Below are 25,221 nucleotides of genomic sequence, written 5' to 3' on the forward strand. Positions count from 1 at the left end.
TGCACATATTTTTGTCTAATATACGTTTTCCAACACTTGGTTTGCTATAAAACTAGTATGAAGGCATAACTAGCAGCTTTTGACTTTTGCTGACCCCATTGCGGTACCCTTAATGGTGTTTCACAAAAATTTGCGAGCTCGGCGCGTGCTCTATTCATATCTCACGTCTGGCTGATATTTTCCATTGTTTGGCGACACATGCAGTTGACTTTGGAAAGGGAATACATGTAATGCTTGACTGCTTTTGCTTGTTTCGACGGATAAAAAAAATCTTGTTTCGACGGATAAAAAAATCTTGTTTGGGGGCACTGAAGGTTCTCAGAGAACTGCAGAAGGAATGGGTAAAATGCAAGCAAATATTTACTGTTATGATTCTTTGCATCGCAAATTTCTTGCATGACATTACCAGCAGTTTGCCAGGTGTAAGCTTTAATGTGGTCACATTATCTGTGGCATAGAGTAACATAACAGCATCTTGGCAATTAATATGTTTCAATATGCTCCACTTGCCCTTAGTGGCTATAAGAACCTTTTTCGCATTGAAAAGCTTGGTGGGCAAATTTTCAAATCATGAACAAAAGTGCTGTGTGAAATCCATTCCTGGCCAAGCAGAGGTGAGACTTGTATTCCTGTCAAATGCTGCAGAGAAGTCACAGATTCCCAGAGGTAGTTGCTTTTTCCTTTCTTTTTTTTCCCCCAATCTCCTGCATCTAAAAGAAACAGTCTTATCCCTGCCAAAGGCATTTGGGTTTGACTAGCATGGAAGAACTTGGCTTGCTTGTTGATGAAGATATGGCAATGTGCAAACGAGAACTTTGCTGGTAATTGGTGAGCACATTTCAACTCATATTTCAATTTTCTGGCTTCAAGTTTTCATTGTTTCGGCACTGTGATGGACTTGGCAATGAGGCCCATAAGTGCTTTGTTAACGTCACCGCTACTTTTACGAAGTTCTGCCAAGACCTGGTCTCGAGTGTAGCCCATGTCCACCAGCTTTTTCACATCAGCTTCAGGAAACATCCTTGCTGATGCTCCTGATGAAGATGAAGATGAGGAGGAATTTGTTGCTCTGTTGCCTTGACTAACAGAGGATGTTGATGCTCTACTTGCCCCTAAAAACAAAACAAAACAAAACAAAACATGAAGACAAACTTTTCAAGAACCTAGTTATTGCTTGTTTTTCCTGTTTTTGATTTCGTTTTTTGTCCACCAGGAGACAGATATCCTTATTTCAAAAATAAAGCTCAACAATTATCACAATATTTATGACTCATAATGCAAAGACTCTAAACCCAAGCATCTGTTGACCCATTCCAATACTGAGCTTTGAAAGTCTCGAGTTGGGGAGCCAGAGATTTTGAGAAAACGGCCTCAAAACAGGAAATGTATCTAAAGATGGAGCCTACAATGAGAACCAATCAGGCAGTCACCTACAGTATCCTGGTTTCTGGGATCAGTTTCTGGGATGTGGTATACAGGATGTAGTCAGACAGACAAAGAGATCTCCTTTGATGATTTTCTTTATAACACCAAGTTATGGGCAAATTATTTGATTGAAGGCAAGAATAAACTGGCTGAATTTTTCCTCTGCAGTAACACCAATACACATCATACACATGCTGCCATGCACATGGAATACATGTTCTCACCCCAACCACAATACTAACTTCTGGCAAGTAAACACTATGGAACCATTTCCAAAGAGCAGAGAGATTATTCTCTAGTCTTGCTTCATGGTAAAATTTTCTTTCAACAGCAATACCATATCTCCTAAGTACAATGTGAATGAAGCTGAATGTTACCAAATGAAACTAGAGTTCCATCAAATTTCTCATCACACTGACAATTTGAGCTCTATCTGGAACACTACCTTACATGATATGCTATGGAAGGGACTGAGACAGATCATACCTGCATCCTCTGCTGATTTAGCCAAAGCCTCTGCCAAAGCCCTGTCTTCATCTTCCCTCATTGGTTCATCTGAGAGGGCACTAGATCCTGTCCTGTCAATGATGGGAATTTCTGCCTCACTAAGGAATGGTGTTTCTGTGCCTGTTGTTCCAATCACCAGGCAGTTTCTCTTTAAATCTATACAACACTGGTAAAAACAACAAAAAATGATAATACAAATAAATACCAACCATGCAATATGTTTAAGCACCTTCATTACTGTTTGTTTGTTTGTTGTTGTTGTTGTTGTTGTTTTTTTTGGGGGGGGGGGGGTGGGGACTTGCTCTTGCATCCACAGCAATGCTGACGTGAAGAAACAAAATGACACAAATATTTAAAATTAACATGACTCTACTAGCAAACATAATAGGAATGCCAGATCTACATGAATCTGTAAAAGCATGATTTGTCACACTTAAAAACCATACAGAGATTTATTGAATATAATGTGAACTTTCTGGTATATCTTATTGGTATAATCTTTCAGTTTAATATATTGTACAGTATAATATGCCAGTGTTTTACTAAATCCTGGTGTAACCGGTTTTTCTAAATACCATGATTTGATAAGGTATCGTGCTGGTCAACACCAAGTCATATGTACACTGTACTCCACATTCCAATGATTAAAGATGACTGCAGAATGGATGGCTGTAAGTAACTGTTTCCTCACTTAAATTTCCGCATATAGTTTGGATGAAACAGTCATTGTCACGAAGTGCTTTTAATCAGCAGTTACATATTACTGTACCTGAACAACTATATATACATGAACATAATGTGTCGTAAACATTAATGATGAATGATAGTATGTGTAGAAGGAAGTATAGTTCAACAAAGAGAAGACCATCCTTTTTGTATGGGTCCTTTGATTTACAACAGATGTGCTTTTTCTTTTTGTGTAGCTTCTGTAGGGGATAAAGATCTTCAAATGCATTACTAATCAGGCAGGTACTTCAATAATCAGGTCAAGAAGGGATTAGGAATATACACATCAAGTAACAGGTATCCATATTGATGTATCTTCTAATTAATGCAATGTTACATAGAAAAAATATTAACTGATTTTAAAGATATTGGTTACATGATCGTTCACTGTTATTCTATCATCTATTGCTCCTCCTAGGACATGGAGAGAACTATGGGTAGGTAAGTAGAGGAACTACTTACAGTCAGCTGGTGCTTCCAGTACTACAATGTATTTTCTAGTCTCATTTAATCAATGTCAGCAGGCAGTTTATGATTGTGCAATGGAAAACAACAACAACAACAACAACAACAACAACAACAACATGAACCCAGTCTTCTCTTGGTTATCTATTACAAAGCACTTTTTAATGACAAAATAGTCATGGGCGAGCTCAATGAGATGAAACTGGTAGAAAAAAGAAGTGTGTTTAAATATACCTCCTTCTCAAGTCCATAGTATAATACTTGGGTCAATTATTAAGGAGGCAGTGTATGTGTACCTGATGTCTTTTGAGCATATCTAGACCAAGAAGCATGTCCATCGGTTGGTCCTCTAAGATTGAGAATGAAGACTGGAGGAAGTCATCACCGATCTGAATCTGACCTACCAGTGAAAAGAAACAACAATAATACTCATTGGTAGGAAAATTTCTCACAAAATTCCATTACATCTTAAAAGATCAACAATCTAAAACCACATGGTCATTGGAATGTTGAGTAAAGGAGAGACATGCCAGAGATTATTCTGTCATCTGAATTCCTGAATTCATAAGGTAATTCAGTAAGTTTAACCACATACCGACCCGACATCAATAATCTACAATGATCACTTGGTCATCTTGAATTCCTATATTGAAAGTATCACATTGTTTTACATGTTAAAACACATTTGACAAATCTCTGAGCATTTCTGCTACTCTGGACCACATGCAATGGTGGTACAGGAATTACAGACCATTCTTCAGTATTCTCTACTGCAATAACTAAATTGGGGGGGGGGGGGGGGGGGGAGGGAGTTGCGGCCCCCAAGATTATGCTAAATTAAGCATTTTTTTTTGTATGTGTGTGCAGCAGATTTTAAGCTCTAAATCCCTAATTGGCCTTCACATGCGCTCAGCTAATTATTGGGATAATGTAAACCAGAAATGATACTAAAGGTGATTTTATAATGCCCCTGGACAACACTTCCATACTAAAACACTGCCAAGAATAACAATCAAGAGACCTGGGAATCCATCATTCACCCGAGTATCACCAGTTTTCTTGAAATACCAACATTCTAGCAGACTATTACATATTAAAGTAAACAAACCATACTCAGGGTGCTTTGGGGACCACCAGGGGGCATGGTGTCCATTTCTATGTATGCTTTCATACCAGCAATAATACCTGCTAAGTTTGTACAAAAATTTGACCATGCCTTTTAAAAAAGAAGATCAAAATGTGAAATTTGGCCTCAAATTTAGTCCCAGTCCATTGGGGCCACTCCTTGCACCCCTCCACCCCCTGGGGGTCAGGTGAGCTAAAAAAACCTAGAAATGTCGCTAAGGCGACTGGTATGCCTCCGCCATAATGCATGATTCTCCTAATAGGTCTATAGTACATGTAGTCAATGTGTGATTACATTTTCACAAAATTGGCAAAATATTAAAACGACAAGTTTGTCACAAATGTGTTGAATGTTCACCTTCCTTGACCTAGGTTTAATTGGATGAATAGGAGAGCATGTATTTGAGGATTTAAGGACTTTATCTTGACTTTGACCCATTCATAAGTTTATGTATTGAGCAATTTTCAAGGTATGGAGAAAAAGTGCAATTTCTGCATTGAAAAGTACATAGTTACCATTTTAATCTGGCCTTTGACCCTAAAATTCATAGGATAATCACTGTCAGGCAGAATATGCATAAATATGTAGTTAGTTTCAAGATAACTTGAGCCATTTCCGAGATAGGGAGGAAAAGTTAGTTCAGCACTTTCCCTTGATCTTTGACCTTTTAAAGGTGCATGGTCCCCGTGTTTTGGTCAAATGCATACGCGGGCGCACTGCGCAAGTTTCCTATAGAGACCTACGCTATTGACTCCTCTGAAGCGCTTACGCTTTGGCCCACTTCCCCGAGTCCGAAGAAGTCCGATTCACTGTAGTCAGTGGTCTGATCACAGTTCGGCTCATGATTCGGCTGAGGGGGATGACAGCTCTAGCAAACTTCTTTTGTGATGTCATAATAACAAGCATATATGCACGCACCCTGGCATTACTACAGACTGCGCAATGCGCAGAGAAGACAGTGAAGGCAATGTTACTTAGCAACACCTACGCACTTTACTCTTGATGACAGCTCAACTTCGGTAATCTTCGTATCAATGCTAACGGTGATCAGCAGTATCATCAACAGCCCCCTCTACACTACCGGGACTATGCATCTTTAACCTTTGAGGCAAAAAAAAAAGAAAAAAAAAAAGAAAGCTTCCAGGGAATCTCTATTAGGTTTGCACATGCATACACCAAGTGTTAAAAAAAAATAATGATCCTGCTGGCATTACATAAATATGAGGGAAATAGTAAAATTTTGAAGTGTTGCCCATGACCTTTGACCCCTGACCTTTGACCCCATGAACCCTAAATTCTCCAGATAATCACTGCCAGTCAGTACATGTATATACTATGTTCCATGAAGATACCTTGAACAATTTCCAAGGTACGGAGAAAAAAGTAAGTTTTAATATTTTTACTTGACCTTTGACCTCATGACCCAAAATTTTCACCAGAGAATTTTAATTGGGTAATACATGTATACACTACATTTCAAGAAAATATCTTTAGGCATTGCATAGATATGGTGAAAATAGTGAAATTTTACGTATTTGACCTTGAGCATGTGCACCCAAAAGTTGATAGGCACAACTTCACCCCCTAATACACATACATGCCAAGTTTCATTAGGATACCTCAAAAGGTTTTTTAGTTACGCTGTCCACAAAATTCATTACGGACGGACGGACGGACAACCCGAAAACATAATGCCTCCGGCACCACTTCGTCGCGGAGGCATAAAAAAAAAAAAGAGTTACCCCAATCCACAATACATGTAACCTGTATTATCTTCTATTAAAACAAAAACAAAAACAAAACAAATCCAAAAAAAAAACAAAAAAAAAAACACACACACAAAAAAAACCCCCACTAACAAACTGTTACATGCATCATACTATCATGGAAGTTCATTGTCCAAAATCATAAATCAACAGGTCAAAAACTAAAGGAGTTAAACTAATCCACGATATCTTCACACCGCATCAAAACCAAATTTTTAATTTAAACATGGCAATATATGGTTGAACATTAATGAGAAATAAGACTTGAAAATCTACATATCATTTGAGGGATATGCCACATTTCAAGTCAACTGTTAAACTATTGAAATCTAAGGTATAATTTAATATGCTAAAGATCAATTGACCATGCACTGATTCCTATTAATATACCCACTTAACCCTAACCAGGCCGGGCTTTTTTGGGTGTTCTGTGGCCGGGGAGGGGTTGATTCAACCCCCCCCTGAGATCTCGGCCATCGATCGCGCGATCGTCATGAAATTTGGCACTTGCGTTGCCTGTGGCGTATTCTACCACACTATACAAAAAGAAATGGAAATTTTCGTCATAATGATTAATTATGCTAATATATGCATAAAATCATACATTTTGCTCTAAATCAGAAATTAAAGCTCCTAGAATCCTAATTTTTGGTGAAAACATTCTTTGTAGCATTCCTAACAATGTACTTGAAAAAAAAAATTTTATCGCAATCAATTTCTTATGTATTTTATTGTTTTATGAATTTCTTATGTATTTCTATGTTTTTTCCACCTTTTATTTTATCATTTTTTTTCCACAAAATTTATGACAGAACCTATTTCAAGCATAATAATGCTAAAATCAATTAGTTTCAGCCTTTGAAAGTGAAAATAATCATATTTTTATGAATAGGAAGAGAAAACTCCATTTGCATAGACTTTACACACAAAATCACGTTTTTGAGCCATTTTTGGCCTGACAGGCATGTATAAATTTTATATTATAAATTTCGCGAAAATGGTGTCAAAAGATGCGCGAGACTTGAAAGTAAAAAGTCAGCGAACGGCGCGGTCAAAAACATTTCGCGCGGCGGAGTAGTCGCGAAAAATGTCGAGGGGGGGTTGATTCAACCCCCCCCCGGCCTTTTTAAGGTTAACGCTTCAATTGGAAAAGGTATAATAAACTTCTATTTCAATTTGCTTCTTGAATTGTTGTCAGAGAAACTCTTTGGCATAATATTGGTGTCATGATTGATTAGCCCAGGATTACACTCACTTGCTGAGTGTTCATAGAATACATCTTTGAGTGTCATAGGTCAAGATAAATTCACACCAACCTAGGTGGACTCTGCCAATGATTTTCTGGGTGCCAACACCTTTAGCAACCCCTGCCCAGCGTTTGTCTACTAGCCTCATGATGTTACACCTCTCTGCACATGCCTGGCTCATAATGGTCATCTGTGCACCTGCAAAGAAACAAGGAAAAGTAGAAATTACGCGGTGCGTAAAATATGTCCCCGCCGGAAGTAGCATTTAGTAGCAAAATGTACAATATAGGTAAAAAGATCAAGGTCAAAGGTGAAAGAAGTCAAGGGTCAAAATTCTATGTAGAAGTTTTGAAGCCCTCACCTAGTGCCATCACATAAAGCAAACGGAATCGAAATCGGGTTAGAAATGGCGAAGGAGTAGCATTTTGTAGCCAATGTACAATATAGGTAAAAAAATCAAGGTCAAAGGTCAAAGAAGTCAAAGGTCAAAAGTCTGTGTAGAAGTTTTGAAGCCCTCACCTAGTGCCATCACATAAAGCAAACGGAATCGAAATCGGGTTAGAAATGGCGAAGGAGTAGCATTTGTTAGGAAAATGTACAATACAGGTCAAAAATCAAGGTCAAAGGTCAAAGAAGTCAAAGGTCAAAATTCTGCGTAGAAGTTTTGAAGCCCTCACCTAGTGCCATTACTTAAAGCAAACGGAATCAAAATCGGGTTACAAATGGCGAAGGAGTAGCATTTTGTAGCAAAATGTACAATATAGGTCAAAAATCAAGGTCAAAGGTCAAAGAAGTCAAAGGTCAAAATTCTGTGTAGAAGTTTTGAAGCCCTCACCTAGTACCATCACATAAAGCAAACGGAATCAAAATCGGGTTAGAAATGGCGAAGGAGTAGCATTTTGTAGGCAATGTACAATATAGGTCAAAAATCAAGGTCAAAGGTCAAAGAAGTCAAAGGTCAAAATTCTGTGTAGAAGTTTTGAAGCCCTCACCTAGTGCCATCATATAAAGCAAACGGAATCAAAATCGGGTTAGAAATGGCGAAGGAGTAGCATTTTGAAGCAAAATGTACAATATAGGTCAAAGGTCAAGGTCAAAGGTCACAACTGAAATTCTGTATTAAAGTTTCAAAGCTCCCATGTAGTGCTATCATATAAAGCAAACAGAATCAAAATCGGGTTAGAAATGGCGAAGGAGTAGCATTTTGAACATTTTGATCACACACGGACGCACGGACAGACGGACACACGGACACACAGACACACACACGTACGGAGCCCGTTTCATAGTCCCCTGCTCGAACTCGTTCGGCGGGGACAATAAACCCTTTAAGATGATGTATACATACCTCATTACAATTAGATACAATTTATGATATATATATATATATATATATATATATATATATATATAGATAGATATTAAATATACTTATATATAGACTCAGTAAAACAAAAAGAAAGCAAACACTTTTTCAAGTTTATATTTCTTATAGAATATTTGGCTAAAAGTTAATGTTTTATGTACCATATCCATGGTAATTTAAAGGGGAATACTGAAGATATTATATTATATATGAAGTCAAAGAGTAGGACATATAGAACATATTGTCGTTTACATCGTTTAAAATGGCCTTTTTGAAGTGGAGTTAGAGGATATTGAAGATTTACACCTGTCACCCCCCTGAAATCTAGGTCACAGCGTAAATTTCGAGGTTTTGCCGATGACGTCATGGGGTGAAGGGAATCGCGCAAGGTCTCGAGCGCCGCAGGCCCCCACGCGCATATAATGCATGCATTGTATCATACAAGTTGTTGTAGAAAGCCGGTATTTGCATATAAAAAAAAAGTTTTGAAAGTTTGTTTTTTGATAATGACATCGTACGTTAAGATCAGTGATGATCAGGATGATTTCTTGGTGAAATTTGAATGTGGAAGCGATGATGAACTGAGTGATATACACTAGTGATGATAGCGATGATGAAACTAGTGATGATGACCCTGGTGAAGTTGGAGAGATAGATGTTGATGACGAGCCGCATGGCGGGGCGCAGGAGGGAGACGCTGCGGGCGAGCTAGGGGGGAAGGCCCAGGGCGGTCCGGTTGAAGCGGACGGACTTCCTGAAGATTGGCAGTACGAGCCCTTGCCACACGGCAGGCCAGGAGACAATGCTGGTGACGCAGGACCAATGCCAGATAGACTTCAAAATTTAGATTGGTGAGAGTTGTTTTTATTCTGAACTGAAAATGAACTGAGCTTAGTGCTGACTTGAACTCGTACTTCAGAGCAGCAGTAGGACTAACAATTTAAATCGGCTGGTCGCTGTACGAACTTGGGTCTAGGGCCTACTGTAAGATTTTAGCTACGTTTAGAAAATAGAAGTCCATGTCAAAATTTCGGCTGTGTGATGAGCTTTGATGTAAAATGTGAGACACATTAACTTCGTAGTATCGCTCTTGACTCAGGTCTCAGTGTCATCTCAGTACAGTAGGCCTAGGTCTTTCTATCATTAATTTATATCCTTACGTAGGGCCTAGCCCGACCAGACGCAGCTGTGCAGCGACTGGGCTGTGTATAGCCTAGGCCCTAGTTATCCTTCACACAATCTCAACTTCGCAGCTCGGCCGTATGTAACGTTAAGAAGAGTGGATTCCCGAATTGCCTACTCATCGAAGATCGACCATCCTCCTCCCTCAATGGCTTTCTCACGTATAAAATCAAAAGTACGCGTGGGCTTGGGCGCAATACGCTGGAACATTCGCACATGAATACAAATCAAGAAAAAATAGGGGGATACATGTAAATAACTTGAGGAAACAGGAGGAAAAAGAATTGAAGAATATCCTCATTAAGGTAGTAAATACACGTAATTATTGTTAACACTGGTCTATTTGCCCATTCACTGGATTTACATGCTTTTCAATGGGAAAACGGGCGGTTGGTTTAAAAAATATAGGCGCCTATACCTATACTACATCTATCACGGGCGCACGAAAAAAAAAATAGATCTAATCATTCACTCTGAACTTTGGAATAATAGACTGCAAATTAACCCTTCTACGAAAAGTTATCTTTTTACTGTAGCGCTATGTAAACATCGCATTATAATTCAGGACAATTTTCGTCACGGAATAATCAACATCTTTCACGATACACCACAGCAACTTTGCCCATTAATTCTACCGAGCAAACTAAAGAGAAAATCGGTAAAGGGAGGCACAAATTTGGTATTGTACTGTGTAGTAGAAGGTCTAACATGAGCATTTCAAACGTTTGCGATCAAATCTTGTGATAATTCAACATCTTCTAAATCGGAGGTGAATTAAGGTGAATTTCTTAGCGTTTCTACATTTTTGTGTCGCATTTTTGGCGAATTCGGCCCGTAACAACGCTCTGTAGATCATGATATACTAGTAGGCCTACCTTAGTATCTAACTACACACAGCCCAGTCGCTGTAAGTAGTGCAGCGTCTGGTCGGGCTACGTAGTATATCTTATCACATCACACTCACTCCGAACTCCCGGTTACAGCTCATCAGCATTCTATCTAGCTTGGAACCCTCATAAATTCACTGCACGATCCATTCATTACTTCACCGAGTCCATCAAAGTTTTATCACAATCAATGAAAACCGCAGTGCTCTGTATCATTTATTTTATCACCAGATAGGCTGGCCGGCCTAGTCAAGACTTCCACTTAATAGCCGATGCCCACGCATTGCATAGTATCTAGTATTAGCGATCCACATACGCCGAATGTTTCGTGAGGTTTTTTTATTTTCGCCAATTTCGCGAACCTGGTGCTTTTTGTGAATTTAAAAACACGAGAAAATATTAACTCTCTTTCCGTATAGCGTCCCCCTTCCGTAGTGTACTCCACAACCACGAATTTAAGCACTCGCGAAATTATTGACAAGTCCCGATTCGCGAAAAAAAGACTCGCTAAATATATGAAGTACACAGCTGTAGTAGTACCAAGGAGCTGCTGATAGTACGTACCAAAGAGGTACGAAGCCCAGGCTTCTCCGCTCTTTGATACAAGAAGGCTACTGCAAAGGGACATACGCGGCCGGTGATGGGCGCATGCATGTGACTGATCGACTGCGAAGCACCCACTACAGGCACTAGGCCTGACAACTTCTGTATTCGTGGCCTAAATAACACGTAACAGACTTTATTTAAACGATGAAATGTATGATTTCACAGGAGACTTGAAGTAGAAAACAATTCTATTTCATTTTTTTGTGACATTCTGATAAAAAACATCTTGGGATTTCGGGGTATGAGCCTCGACATCTCGCTCTCATCAGGAGCATACATAGGTGAGCTCAGGCTGTTGTGTGATACTTCCGCGTTTGCCCTTCACCCCATGACGTCATGGACACGCCCCCAAAATAACCACAGATCTTCCGATTGAACATGATTCAGGATACAATTTTTCTAAGCAGCCGTTCTCCAAAACGCAATTTTCTAAATGGATGAATTAAAGGCCGCTGTGTTTAACATGCTCTAAGCTTGAAATGGGGGAATAATCCAACAAAATATGCGTTTCCTTTAGTATTCTGCTTTAATTGGCTGTCAACCTGGTAGGTCAATAAAAAGGGAAATCTTATGGATGAGTGAACACCTTTGTTTCTCTTCCAAGGCACAAAAGTAAGAACTGCATATATGAACAAGTTGTCATTCATGCATAAGTGCTCTTCCATATAACAATAAGAACAAAAGATGAATTAAATACATTAATCAAGGAGCAAAATTAAACCTATGATCTCTATATCTTTGAAGCTCAACATACATTTGTATCAATAGAGGCTAAAAACAAAGGAGAAAAATGAAGAATCTTGTGTCAAATCCAAATTCAAATGAAACAAGAGAAGAAGCAATATCAACATTTGAAAATGGTAGGAATTTGAATTGTTCTTTTCAAATTATGAAAATTGTAAATATTTGGTTCTTAAATTTATCTAATGAATTCTTAAATTACTAAATTAAACAAAAAATTATGTTTATTTAATTATCTTTGTGCCATTACTTCCTATGTTGTTTGAAGTTTGAGCGGAGAGAAAATTCTAATTTCCCCCTAGACAGAAAGATCCGTCTGTCCGGAGGACTCTTTTATATTTTGCCATTAACGCTGTCCTCCGTAGACAGACGGAAGGTTGCAGTACCCATTGCTGTGTGGATGTTCTTAACCACTGTCTCTATGGAAAATTGGGTGAGGTACCTCACCCTTCTCGATTGCGTCTAATTCACGGCCCTTGGTCGGCAAATTTAAGCTTGTATGGTGAATTTATTTTTTTAAGAATACGTTACACTCACCAGATTAATGAATAATGCAACATTTTCGGAGAATTTTCAACGTAAAACACAGCCTGTCGCGTCGTCACATTCAAACTGCGGAAACATACACTATGAATCTATTAGCCAATCACATGCGAGGTAGTTTCTACGTGTTTGTTTTACTAAAACACGTACCTCACATGTGATTGGCTTAGCAATTGTTACAGATTCAAAATGGCGACTTACTGCTCGCGAACGGCGATGTTGCGATATCGATAAAATTTCTGCATTATAACCGAGGTTATGTGAGTATTTCGATTGCACAATGTGAGAAATTTATCCCAAATATTGCTGCATAATGTGTCATGTTATGTCATACTTGTTTGAATGTAAAAAAGCTGTCTGAAATTTTGTTTTAGCGTAACGTTTGATCTGTGCGCGACTGCTCCACACAGGAGCCGCAATCATTGACTTCGGTCTGTATACGGAGGGGATCCGTGAAGCCAGACGCAGTCTCCGCGGAACATTCCCCGACGGACAGATACAGACCGATCTTTCGGTCAAATTTCCCCCTTGCATGTCCATAAGGGGCATAATGAGGGTCAGTCCCTTTAATTAAAAGTTAAAAGCCTTACTGACCGGAATCCACAAAGGCCTTGACAGGATGACCATTGACCACACAGTTGATATACAGCATGACCACTTGACCGAAACTCTCAGGTGCATGTTCCATAGCGGTCTCCATGTTATCTTCCACATTCTGTAATCTAGACAATATTGAATCAGACAGAGCACCGACTGTAGCGAGACACTTTAAATCAAGATATGATTCTACTATATAAACACACAGCCATACTAATTGGCAATGCTTTATACCCACTACAAAGGCTGGAAATAGACAACATGAAATAGGACCTTGTATCACTTTCTCCTGCTTAATTCAGTGGAATGTTCCTAACAAGAAAATTGAAGATTGGAAAGAAATAATTCAAAGTATCTCAAACTTTGGCTTTTTGAGGAGCACCTTTGAAAGCACAATTTTCCTAGACAGCCTTGGTCACTTCTCCCTTTATTGCAAAGTATTCTGACCTTTACTCTGCCATTTGCTTTTTGGTTTTTTTTTGGTTTTTTTTTTTTGAAAGGAGGGTCAGGACCTCTGTCTGTTTTCTCCACATTGTTTTCTTTTTAATTCTATTTCATTTTTTTATTTTTCTAGATACTGCATTAGAAAGTCTCTGAAAGTGAGTTTTCAAGTAGAATTTGTATATATATTCATTTTAAAGCTTTAGCATTATCTAAATCTTAATTTAATTTGATGTACCGCTTTTTTTTCTCTCTGTGATTCAGGAATAGGAAAAAAGATTTGTCAGATAACAATTCTTATTGCACATACTTAGAAATGCATGACATATGCTAGAGAAATTAGCTGCAATTGAGAGGTCAAGAGTCTATTCTTGCCTGATTGCTTCAGCTATCTTGGACTGTGCATTTGGGTCAAACGGGTCAGCATTCAGCATCAAAATCCTCTGTCTCTCTCTCTCGGCTTTTTCTCTCCGCTGCCTTTCTAGAACTTCTCTGAATTTTTCTGTAGGGGGAAATAGAAACAAAGGGGACAGCAATGATTTGAGAAATTAAACATAAGCGTTATCTTAGAAATAGGACAAAGATGTGGCAATAATCATTTTATAATCCTTTGTATCTGAATAATTTCTTCAAGCACTGGTACACATTATTACAGCATTTAACTTCAAATATGAATAACTGGAAGTCATGGGTATCCATTTCGAAAGTCTCTCCCCCCCCCCCCCCCCCCCCCACCAAAATATATGGGCAAGTCCAAGATAACACGCACGTTACGTATGGGACATTCAGAGACTTTTATGACCTGAAAAATAGTGTTAATGGCCTTTGATCATATTGAACTTCATCATGGTGATTGATATCTAGAAGAAGTATAATCATGTAAAAAATTGAGAAAAATGACCTTGACAATTATATTCTAGAAGAGAAAATATGTGCCGTTACGTATGGGACCAGAAAATTTTTGTTTTTTTGAACATTTTTTTCAACCTCAAAACTCTCTGAAAGTATATCATTCTACAACTTGTAACTCACTGTGATGAAAGTCACAACACTCAAGATTATCACAGGTAAGTTTCATGTCATTAGGCAAAAAGCTCTAATTACAGGTTCTAATTAAAGACAGACATGACGTGTTACGTATGGGACAGTTACGTATGGGACAGTTTGTCCCCCATTCATTTAGTGTGTGAAGAACCATGTTTATGGGTATTTTGCATAATTATTGAAGTAAAATCACTTGAAACTACTCAAATACTGATCCAGATTGTCAAGGAAACAATATTCCCCAAATATTCACCATCATAATCATATTCAATCATATTTTTATATTTTTATGACCAACCTGGGTATGCATGCCCTTTGTCCCCCATTCGTTTAGTGTGTGGAGAACCATGTTTATGGGTATTTTGCAAAATAATTTTGCAAAATACCCATTTAAACAGATTTTTGCATAATTATTGAGGTGGAATCAGTTGAAATTACTCAAATACTGATCCAGATTGACAAGGGAACAATATTCCCTAGATATTTACCATCACAATCACATTCAATCATATATATTCTTTATGACCAACCTGAGTATGTATGCCCTATTTTTATCAGGATAGTTACTACTGAAAAATTGAATAGTTTAAAGTGTTTACTTCCATTGATGAAGGGCAGTTTGCCATTTAGTTTCAATAAAAAACAACTTGACACAAGAAATATTAAGTTTAATAAATAAGCAATACCTGCTTCGTGGAACCCCAGTGATCGAGTAGATATACGATGATGTCTGTCTAGCAGTCAGGTCATTGATTCGAGTCACAACTCAGTATGTATACCCATGAATTTTGTTGTGGCTAATACTGAAAACTGAATAAGAACAATTTGTGTATCACTTGCAGTTTAAAAAAAAATCATTTTACTTTTTATTTTTTTTCTATATATTTCACAACCATTTCAAATTGGATCTCCATCACATAAACTTTGAATTCCTCTAGTCTTCGGATTTTATGCTCTTAAGTAATTCATATAATTGGTTTCCAATCATTTCTTTAAATGTTGAAAACTGAATCCCCATTTCTACAAAAAACTATACCATCCCTTTAATGCTGGTTTTTCATTGTGTATTTTGCCATTTTCCCCTCCCCCTTTCTGAAAATTGTTCAGTCAAGTTAATGTATTGTTTCAAGTGTCTATAACTCAAAAAGTAGCTACAATGTTGGGATGCTTTCTTCAGGATGATTGACCATTTGTGTACTGAGAGACCTTCCCAGCTAGCTACATGCATTCACATACAATATGTATGAGGATGTCCCATACGTAACGCATTTGTCCCATACGTAACATTATTTCAATGCCTAATAAAAAATATTTCTTTCACTTTTTTTTCTTTTTTCTCAGGTATTTAATTTCTCTAAACAATAAATTAGAACTTTCCAAAAGGGCATTAAAACAACCTTAGCACTTTCAGAAAAAACCTAAAAAAATGACCTCATTTTGTTACGTATGGGACATCTCATGATAGGACACGAGCTAATTTGCATAATCATTTGCATAATCCCTAAATTTTCATACCAAGTTAAACTATGTGATGAACTTCTTGTGTCCACATATTAATCAAATATCATATGCTTTCCTTTGAATTAATATGAATTTTTATAAATGTCCCATACGTAACGCTGTGTTTCACATTTATGCAAATGAAGCCCTTGAAATTTGCATAAATTTACATAATATCATTTTTTCCTCCACGGAAATCAAAACTTCAACTCATAAGCTTCAAAATGATACCAAACATGTCAATATTGAGCAAAGATGAAATTTTGCCTTCTGAGGGGACCTTATCTTGGACTTTCCCATATACATTTCTTGAAAATATACATGTTGGAAGGTGGCTCCATTAGGTAAACATTTCTTGAAAATACACAGGTGGGAAGATGGCTCCATTACTTCCATGGAATTTTCAAAGAAAGTTTTTTAGCACAACTGGTACGTGTACGTACATGCAAGGGGGGGGGGGGGGTAGGGGCTATGCACCCTCAAAAACAAACACACTAACAAAACAAGAAGCAAAACATTTGAGTAGGAAATTATCATATCGCTGATGTGTTGATTTCCACTCACGCAGGTTGCCCTGTTCTAAGGCTTCTGCCAAGGGAGGGTTTCTCTCTTTCAGGATGGCCCTCTCTGATGGGTTGGCCCTCAGCATCTCCATCAGTCTAGCTGGATCCTCCTCAATTGGTTGAGGGCGCACTGAAGGACCAGTACCAGGGGCCGGGGCCTGGGCGTGACTGGGACCAGCCATTAAGCCTGGGATCCTCACACTGCTAAAGTCTGGAAGTTGTGCAGATGCTAAAAAGAACAAGACAAACAGAATTAAAAGGAATGATTCATTTCTGTCATGTATTAAGATTTACAGATCATGTTTCTTTTCCTACAGGCTGGCAATGAACATTTTTATTCACAAATGAATAGAGCTGTTCCCTACAACTAAAGGCAGGACAATTCACTAAAGCATTCATCAGTTCTGGCTATGTAGGGAAAGCCTCCATCAAGCTTTGTGGTTGTTAATGTAATCTTTTGTGAACAATGCATGCATAGAATCTAAACACATAGAAAAAAAAAATGGTCTATTGCAGAAACCCCAATGACCAATAATTAGAATCAGATCATATTGTGTTCTGTAATTAGATATTAAAAAGATTTGATGTCACAAACAAAATACTGCAATGATCAGAGAGGATACTCGGATCACCTAAAAATGAAAACAGAAACATAAACTTGCGTAAGTACATCCAGCTTCACGCAAGATGTAAAATACATCTTACTGCTTTGAATACTGGAACCTCCTGAAAGCTCATAATTATTTTTTCGTTTGCCTTTTAGAACTGCTGAACAGAATGAACATATCATGTACAAGTATTTAGTCAGAAAGTAGACCACTATTGAATCAGTGAACATCACCACTCGGTGGATGCGACTCTAAATTCTTCTCACAGACTATCAAGACATGGTGAATGATTTCTCTACCAACATATTCAATTCAAAGCTTGATACCATAGGGAGATCATGATCCACCGCATTCTCCTACACAACATTAAAATTACTTGCTGTTCAGTTTCTAAGTTTTTAATTTGCCATGTTTTAATCCTACAGAAAATATGATTTGCTGCATCCAATCAGGAATGAATTTCACTGATCTTTAGCCTTTAGAAAAAAAAAAAGGCCCTGCAGCATAGTTTTTATTCCAGATTGCTCATCCCATATGGGTCTAATGGTGAGGCAAGTGGTGCAAGGGCAAAGGAGTGGCTTTGGCAAAGGGAGGCCATTCTGCAACTCCCTTTTTGTTCAATCTTATTTATGATTTCTCACTCAGGTTCACAAACAGCACCAAAAATGGGGATATGTGCATGCGGCATGAATCTTCCTGTGTTTCACATACCAAATTTGACAGAAATAAAAATCTTTGATATTCCAATTTAAGTAATAGATCCCTTAAAGACTCTTGAACAAAACTTTATACACACTCACATGGGAACAGAGAGACAGAAGTCCATGATTCACTAACTTTATTAACCCAAGTGGTCCCTGTGTTAGACCCCAAAATCTCGGAGGGAACGGGTTAAGAAGCAAGAACTAGAGACTTACATGATGATTGTTGCTGCTGCTGAGGAGGCATCATCATCACGGGTTGAAGCAGAAGTACATCGCCTTCGATAACGCCATATGCTTTCAGCGTCTTTTTCATGTCCAGCATGGGACGTCCATTGAAGAGAATGACGCATTGACTGGAAGGCAACCCAACTTCCACTTCAACCAGCACCTTGAAGTTTTCTAATTCAATCTCTGGACTCACTTCCACCGAGATGAGGGCACCCTCTAGATTAGCGATGCTTACTTTCATCCTCGTTGCATAAATACCACAACTATATCTCGTCTTGTCTGCTGTCTAACAGCTGAAAAAAAAGGAAAAAACATGTACGCTAAGGGTCTGGGTAAAAGTTTATTTTGTCATAATCAGTGGCAAATTACCGTATACCTGTTCTTGGAGAGACTTTCGCTATCTGTATGCTTCTTTTCTAGATCAAACACTGTGACAGAGTCTTCCCACCAGCTGATGTAGCTGGAGCACGCCGATCTGAGAGAATGGGATCGTATATTGAGGAAAGTGAGCATTGCCCCAGGTCTTGGTTGTAGGTTTTCCCTTGTTCTTTGTGAATTCTCTTTCCTATGAAATAGTTGAGATAGTCAAGAGTTATAAATACCTAGGGACAACAATGGACAGTAAACTTTCTTGGACTGAAGAGTGCAGATCTGTTATCTCAAAAGCCCGGACTCATATGTACTCTCTGAGAAAACTGAGATCACTCCACATTGAAAGAACTATTCTCAATCTTTTCTACAAATCAGTTCTTGAAAGTATTGTACTGTTTAACTGTGTCATCTGGTTTGCGGTTCGCAGGAAACAAGACTTCAAGAGAATGGAAGCTATAGTGAGACAGGCTAGCAAAATCACAGGGGAAAGTTACGACCTTACAAAGGAGTGTACAGATCAGCTCGTCAATATGGCAGATGGTATTATGTTAAACAAGAATCACCCGCTACATGATTATTTCAAATTCCTACGATCAGGCACAAGACTACGTTCTCTGAATACGCACTCCATGTGATATTTTGTAAATACACTACTCATGGAAATTGACTGGTGGAGCACACATACAATTGTACGGCTGCACACTCTCACACACTACAGTGCGTAATCTTCAAACATGAAACTGCACTTAACGGAAGAAGAAGAAGAAATGTCGTACAAATCGATATGCAGACTCCTTGGCCTTTGTTCCATATGCAATCAGGATGTGCAATAACAGCCGCTGATTTTTGCATAAAGTGAAGGGATAGCTGTAGCTAATTTTGTGCATGAAGGCAGGCGGGGGGGAGGGGTATTTTTGATTTTGTGCATTATTAAAAACACATGCCACATGGAAGAATTTATGGTTTGTGATTTTTTGAATAAAACAATTTTTAAGTGAAATAAGATTACAAAAGTAAATTGACCTTTCTTTTTTTTGGGGGGGGGGAACATTATTTTGTTTTGTTTTTCTGTTTTTGTCTTGTACATATAAAATCATTTTGCTGTGAAATTAAATTTACCTGATTAACAAGTTAGTTCATTTTGTAATTTTTTCATTAGCTAATCCGAAATGAAGTACAAAATAGAAATGAATTTACATTTTGTTGTATTGGAAATATCCCATGAAGGATCCCTCACAATGAATTTAATTCATATTGGAAAAAAACACATTTGATTTAAGATTCAAGATTCAAGATTCAAGATTCAAGATTCAATCATTTATTGTCTGATTTAAAAAATACAGAAAATCTTCCTCCACTGGCAAGATAACAGAGCATAACACAAGAATAACAAACAGATCACATATAAATGCACAGGCACATATAAATACATGATAATCAATTAACAACTCGACACATCACCAAACAGTACATTGTAACTAATTAGACTGAAATACTAGTGAAATGAAAAGGTAAGTTTGAGACTATAACAATAAGATATTAAAATATACTATTGATGCATTGAATCTTTCCAACATGCTGACGTCTGACTATGACAAATATATATCAAAAATGCAAAGTCATAAATACAAAATTGCACAGGCCCTAATATGTTGTTGGGAGTGAAACATGTGTAATGTACATAGTGTACATTATACAGAACCCAGGGATCGCGTGTCACATGTGTGCCCAAGAAGAGTAGGGATAAGAAGAAAAGAATAGAAGTGGAAAGGATGGAAAGAGTTCCAGAGAACAGCTGCCTCTATGGGCACACATTGTAATACAGTGTTGTTACGCAAGTATGCATGCACACGTATGCGAAAACATTCCGTGGTCATTCCAATGAAATAGCATAGCAGAGTGCACCAATGAATGCTGCATAGTGCAAAAGTAAATCACAGTCCATGTGTGCCCAGGAAGCAAAATAGAAAAGATAGAGGGAAGGGAGCAGAAGATAGACGGGAGGGGGAGGGATTTCCAGGAAAAGCTGCCTATGTGGGCACACATACAATGTGATATGCCTTACATAAATACATATATCAAGATTCAAATTAGTCAATTCACAAAGGGCTGTAAATAACTTGCGTAATGAGACATCTCTATAAAAACACATAGAATTGCACACTTATACATGGTGAGCTGTGTTGAAAACCTGTCAATACAACAGTGTTATCCTATAATAATAATAATATTGCATTAGTTGCACTCAATAAGTGCCCAGAAAAAGCATAAACCATGAAGAAAATAGCACAGGATCCGAGGGAAAGAAGAGAAATGGGGAAAGGGAAGAAAGGAGTAGTCCTCTCAAGAGAGATGTTTATCAAAACTCACAAAGAATGCAGCATACCATGTACATGCAGTTGGAATGCATGAATGAATAACATTCTAATGTCGTTCACGAAACAGCCTTATAATTCAACGATGAAAAACAGTAATAAGGCACAATCGCCATATACATGTATCACACTGCATGTGCGCCCACAAGTAGGAACCAAGAGAGGAAAGAAAGAGAGAGAGAGAGAGAGGAAAACAGAAGATAGAAGAAAAGGGTTGAGAGCTTCCGTAGAACTACACGTGCGGGCACACATGCAACATAATTATCATAAAAGGCATTTGTACAATATAGATACCGTATTATAACAAACTTTCCAGATTAAATCCAAATCTATCAAAACAAATAGGCTATTGGAATTACACACATACACCTTTATTACAGTCAGTAATTGACACTTTTGATGGAATGCCTCCTGCTCTGTTCCAGAGAACAGAATTTGTAGAGTAGAGTAAGAGGAATCAGGAAAAAAAGTACTGATAGAGAGAATAATTAGCAGGAACTAGGGAGTGTCGGGTACATGCAAAGACACATAATGTCCTTTACCGTTTGACAGAACCATTGAAGATGTGGATAGCATTCGGAACAAAAGACTGTCTGAATCTAGAACGTACTGTTTTAGGAACACTCAAACGAATGCCTGACCGGTTATACTTAAATAGATGATTAAGGGGATGTGAGAAATCATGCATGATTCTTTGAAGCTTGGACCAAACTTGCTTCTCATACAGTTCAGTAACCGTAGGTAAGTCTGTGTGAGTGATTCGTTGAGCAACCTTCCTTACTCTTTCCAGTTTTTTCAAATTTTCCTTGGATAAATTACCACAAAAGCAGACAAGGTTAAAGGTCACAATACTTTGTATCAAACTGCGATAGAAAAGTACAAGAATGGTATTGTCTACCCGAAAGTCCTTTAACTTCCTTAAGAAGTACATCCTCTGGTTTGCTTTCCCTGCTATGACCTGTGTATTAACATTCCAGTTCAGTTTATCATCAATTTTTGTCCCCAAGTATTTGTAATCATGTACCTGCTCTATAGAGTGCCCATGGATAATCAGAGGGTCATGAGGTTGAGGGGAACGGCGGAAGTCAAAAATCATTTCCTTTGTCTTCTGAACATTAAGCATCAAATGAGACCTGTCACACCAATCAACAAAGCTTTGAACTTCATTGAGGTAATCATGTGACTCGTGTCTTAAGAAACCACTTATTACAGTGTCGTCTGCATATTTGATGACAGAGCAGTTTGTGAATAGCGAGCTACTTTCACTGGTGTAGAGGGAAAAAAGAATTGGAGATAGTACACAGCCCTGTGGTGCTCCAATACTAGTGGGTTTCTTAATGGAAGATATCCCATTGCACTTTACCCATTGTTGCCTGTTAACAAGAAAATTGAAAATAATCCTAACAAGTTGGGGGTTAACATTGAGATGAAGCAGATAATCAGCCAGCTTGTGTGGTACTATGGTGTTAAATGCGCTTGAAAAGTCAACAAATACAGCTCTCACAAATGCCTTTGGGGTTTCCAAGTGTTGAAATACATTTTGCAAGAAAACAAGAACAGCATCATCGACACTTCTGTTAGTTTGGTAGGCAAATTGAGCAGGGTCAAAGTTGCCAGTATAAACCTTGAGGGCTTTAACCAAAAATTTCTCAAAACATTTCATTACACAGGATGTAAGGGCAACAGGCCGATAATGATTCAACTCCGAGGGTTTACTTAATTTGGGAATCGGAATGATAGTTGACGATTTCCACAGTTGCGGAATGAAACCAGTGTCCACACACAGCTGGAAAATGTCTCGAAAAACCTCAGCCAGTTGTTGACTACATGTTTTGAGAATCCTGTTTGAAATTCCATCAGGGCCACTAGATTTGCTGACTTTGACCTTAGCAAACAGATTACGAACATCTTGAACATCAATTACTAATATCTCTTCTGATTCATCAATTTTGATTTGCAACAATTCCAGTAAAGAAACATTTTCGGCTGAAAAGTCATGAGTATCAAATCTGCTATAAAATTCACATAACTCATTAACAAAGTTCTCATCTACCTGAATACTACTCTGTCCTTTCTTATATCCTGTTATGTTTTGCATCTTCTTCCAGGCTGCTTTTGCATCACATTTTTGAAAATCATATTCCAATTTCTTCTTATAGTCAGCTTTGCATACACGTATCTGCTTCTCAATCTTGCTCTGTAACTCTTTCAGTAAAGGTCCATTTCCATGAGAGAAAGCAACACGTTTCTGCTTCAGGAGTTCCTTTAATTCCTTAGTGATCCATGGTTTATTGTTAGGATAGATTTTAAATTTCTTTACAGGAACAATAGAATGAACACAGAAGAGGATGTAGCTGTTGACAACGGAAACCTTGTCTTCCACGGAGTCTGCACTGTCGAGCAGGACATCCCAGTCAGTACATTCGAGGCTGGCGCGCAGTTCCTCTATGGCATCTGGGCTCCAAACATCTCGTTCGCCAGTCACCGGCTTACTCCTTTTAAGTTTTGTACGGTAGTGTGGCCGCAGAAGAATATTGTAGTGGTCAGATTTCCCAAGTTGGGGGCAAATACTGGCTTTAAACGCGTCAGGGATATTACAGTAGCACAGATCAAGTAAGGCATCGTTTCGCGTATTTTCTTGTACATATTGAGTGAATGATGGCAGTGTAGAATGCAGGTTACATTTGTTAAAATCACCCAATATGATTTTAGCTGAGTCTGGAGATGAGTTTTCAAGTTCGTTGACCTTGGCCGCTATTTGCTCACTTGCCACTTTCACGTTGCCCTGTGGTGGGACATATACAACACACACAAAAATTTGATGGAGTTCCCTTGGTAAATAAAATGGACGAAGACCCACTATAAGCAGCTCATAATCCGGAGTACATACTTTATCCTTTACTGACCAGTTATTGCACCACCCATTGTTAATAAACATGCACACTCCACCTCCTCGAGTTTTACCTGAGTCAGCTGTCCTGTCACCTCTGATCAGTTCATGATTTGTCACATCTATTGCACTGTCCGGGATATCTGGTTGAAGCCATGTCTCTGTAAAGCACAGTAAACTTGCTTCTCTGTACTCGTGTAAATATCGTACATTGGCGCGTAGTTCGTCCATTTTGTTTTGTAAAGAGCGAACATTTCCGAAAACAATTGTCGGTAGTGGTGGTCTGAGGCCGCGTCTTCTCACCCGTCGTCGCAGACCACCGGGCTTACCTCTTTTGCGCAGCTTAATCTCCCGCGGAAAGCTCTCGAAACCGCACGGCTTGCTGCCCGCGTCGGATGGGCGGTAGGACAAGAGCTCCGCCCGTGTGAACGAAATCCGTGTTCCATGGGCGTGGTCGTACTCACTCGGGAGACAGTTTGTGGTCGTAAAAAACCTCGAAATGAGCAAAATTGTCACCAGAAACAGCATCCAGGCAGGTCTTGATGGTACAGCTCTCATTTTGTCAACAATTAAAACCGCACAAATCCACAACTTAGTCAACAAATAGTGAAAAACAGAACACGAAACAGGAACAGAAAAAAGCCAGTGGTGGTCGCCACAGTGCAGCGCCCTCTAATCCTAAGGCCTAACGATCCTAGGCCTAACGATATGTTATATAACAGTACGCAAGGATGTTTTTTTTTTGTAGGTTTATTGTTAAAACTCAAGAGTCAAAGTCAAACCAAGCCCAATCCTGTCGATCTCCACCATTAATATTATTACTATTAGCACCTAGAAGTAGAACGTTTGCTAGACCCCCTACCTAGATACTAGAATAACGTTAGATAGGTTTTACGTTAACGGGGTTAGACTTCTAACGTTAGGCTTAACGTTAATTAGATGCCTAATTAGATTTACCTGTCTTCCCGTCCAACTTCTTCAGTGTCAGAAGAGGCCGATGGGCGATGGCCCGGCCCCTCAGAGGTTTAGGTATCGGCCCACAGACAGTCGAGTTGCCCACACGACACAGGCAACGTGTTTCTTCACCTGCAGTTCTGCCCTTTTCTTTTAGGTCATGGACTCATAGATTGCCCTGATGTTTCTAGACTCTTATGGCTCAGCAGAATGCGCTGCACACCCATCCAGCTACCATAAATAAGTTGCTCAAAGTTCAAACTATAAAGTTGAGCAGTAGATCTGTAATTTTAGCAGTCTTCATGAGCGACATGGTCACACAGTACAGCTATGGCATGAGGCAATATCTTACGTACAG

At 38.6% G+C, this 25,221-nt stretch overlaps 1 protein-coding gene across 1 annotated transcript; it reads right to left on the reverse strand.

Moving 5' to 3' along the window:
* Nucleotides 1-303: 303 nt before the first annotated feature.
* Nucleotides 304-25,168, reverse strand: LOC139735993 (protein DDI1 homolog 2-like). The gene is made up of 9 exons (XM_071646745.1): nt 24,867-25,168; nt 18,258-18,565; nt 16,734-16,961; nt 14,001-14,127; nt 13,182-13,309; nt 7,332-7,460; nt 3,420-3,523; nt 1,912-2,098; nt 304-1,112 (listed from the first exon to the last, which is right to left on the reverse strand). The coding sequence occupies exons 2-9, from the start codon at nt 18,511-18,513 to the stop codon at nt 874-876; spliced, it is 1,398 nt and encodes a 465-aa protein (XP_071502846.1). The 5' UTR covers nt 18,514-18,565; nt 24,867-25,168; the 3' UTR covers nt 304-873.
* Nucleotides 25,169-25,221: the final 53 nt, after the last annotated feature.

This window comes from Diadema antillarum, unplaced genomic scaffold, assembly GCF_040938485.1.
Source record: "Diadema antillarum isolate AM-2024a unplaced genomic scaffold, OU_Dant_1.0 seq00000616_RagTag, whole genome shotgun sequence".
Classification (NCBI taxonomy): domain Eukaryota; kingdom Metazoa; phylum Echinodermata; class Echinoidea; order Diadematoida; family Diadematidae; genus Diadema; species Diadema antillarum.

Bases quoted from the DNA above. Each gene is read 5' to 3' on its own strand.
- LOC139735993 (XM_071646745.1), bottom strand. From the start codon at position 18,513: ATGAAAGTAAGCATCGCTAATCTAGAGGGTGCCCTCATCTCGGTGGAA. The intron at 16,962-18,257 runs GTAAGTCTCTAG...TGTTCTTTTTAG, and splicing joins GCAGCAGCAACAATCATCAT to CATCTGCACAACTTCCAGAC. The intron at 2,099-3,419 runs GTACACATACAC...TGTTTTTACCAG, and splicing joins ATATGCTCAAAAGACATCAG to TGTTGTATAGATTTAAAGAG.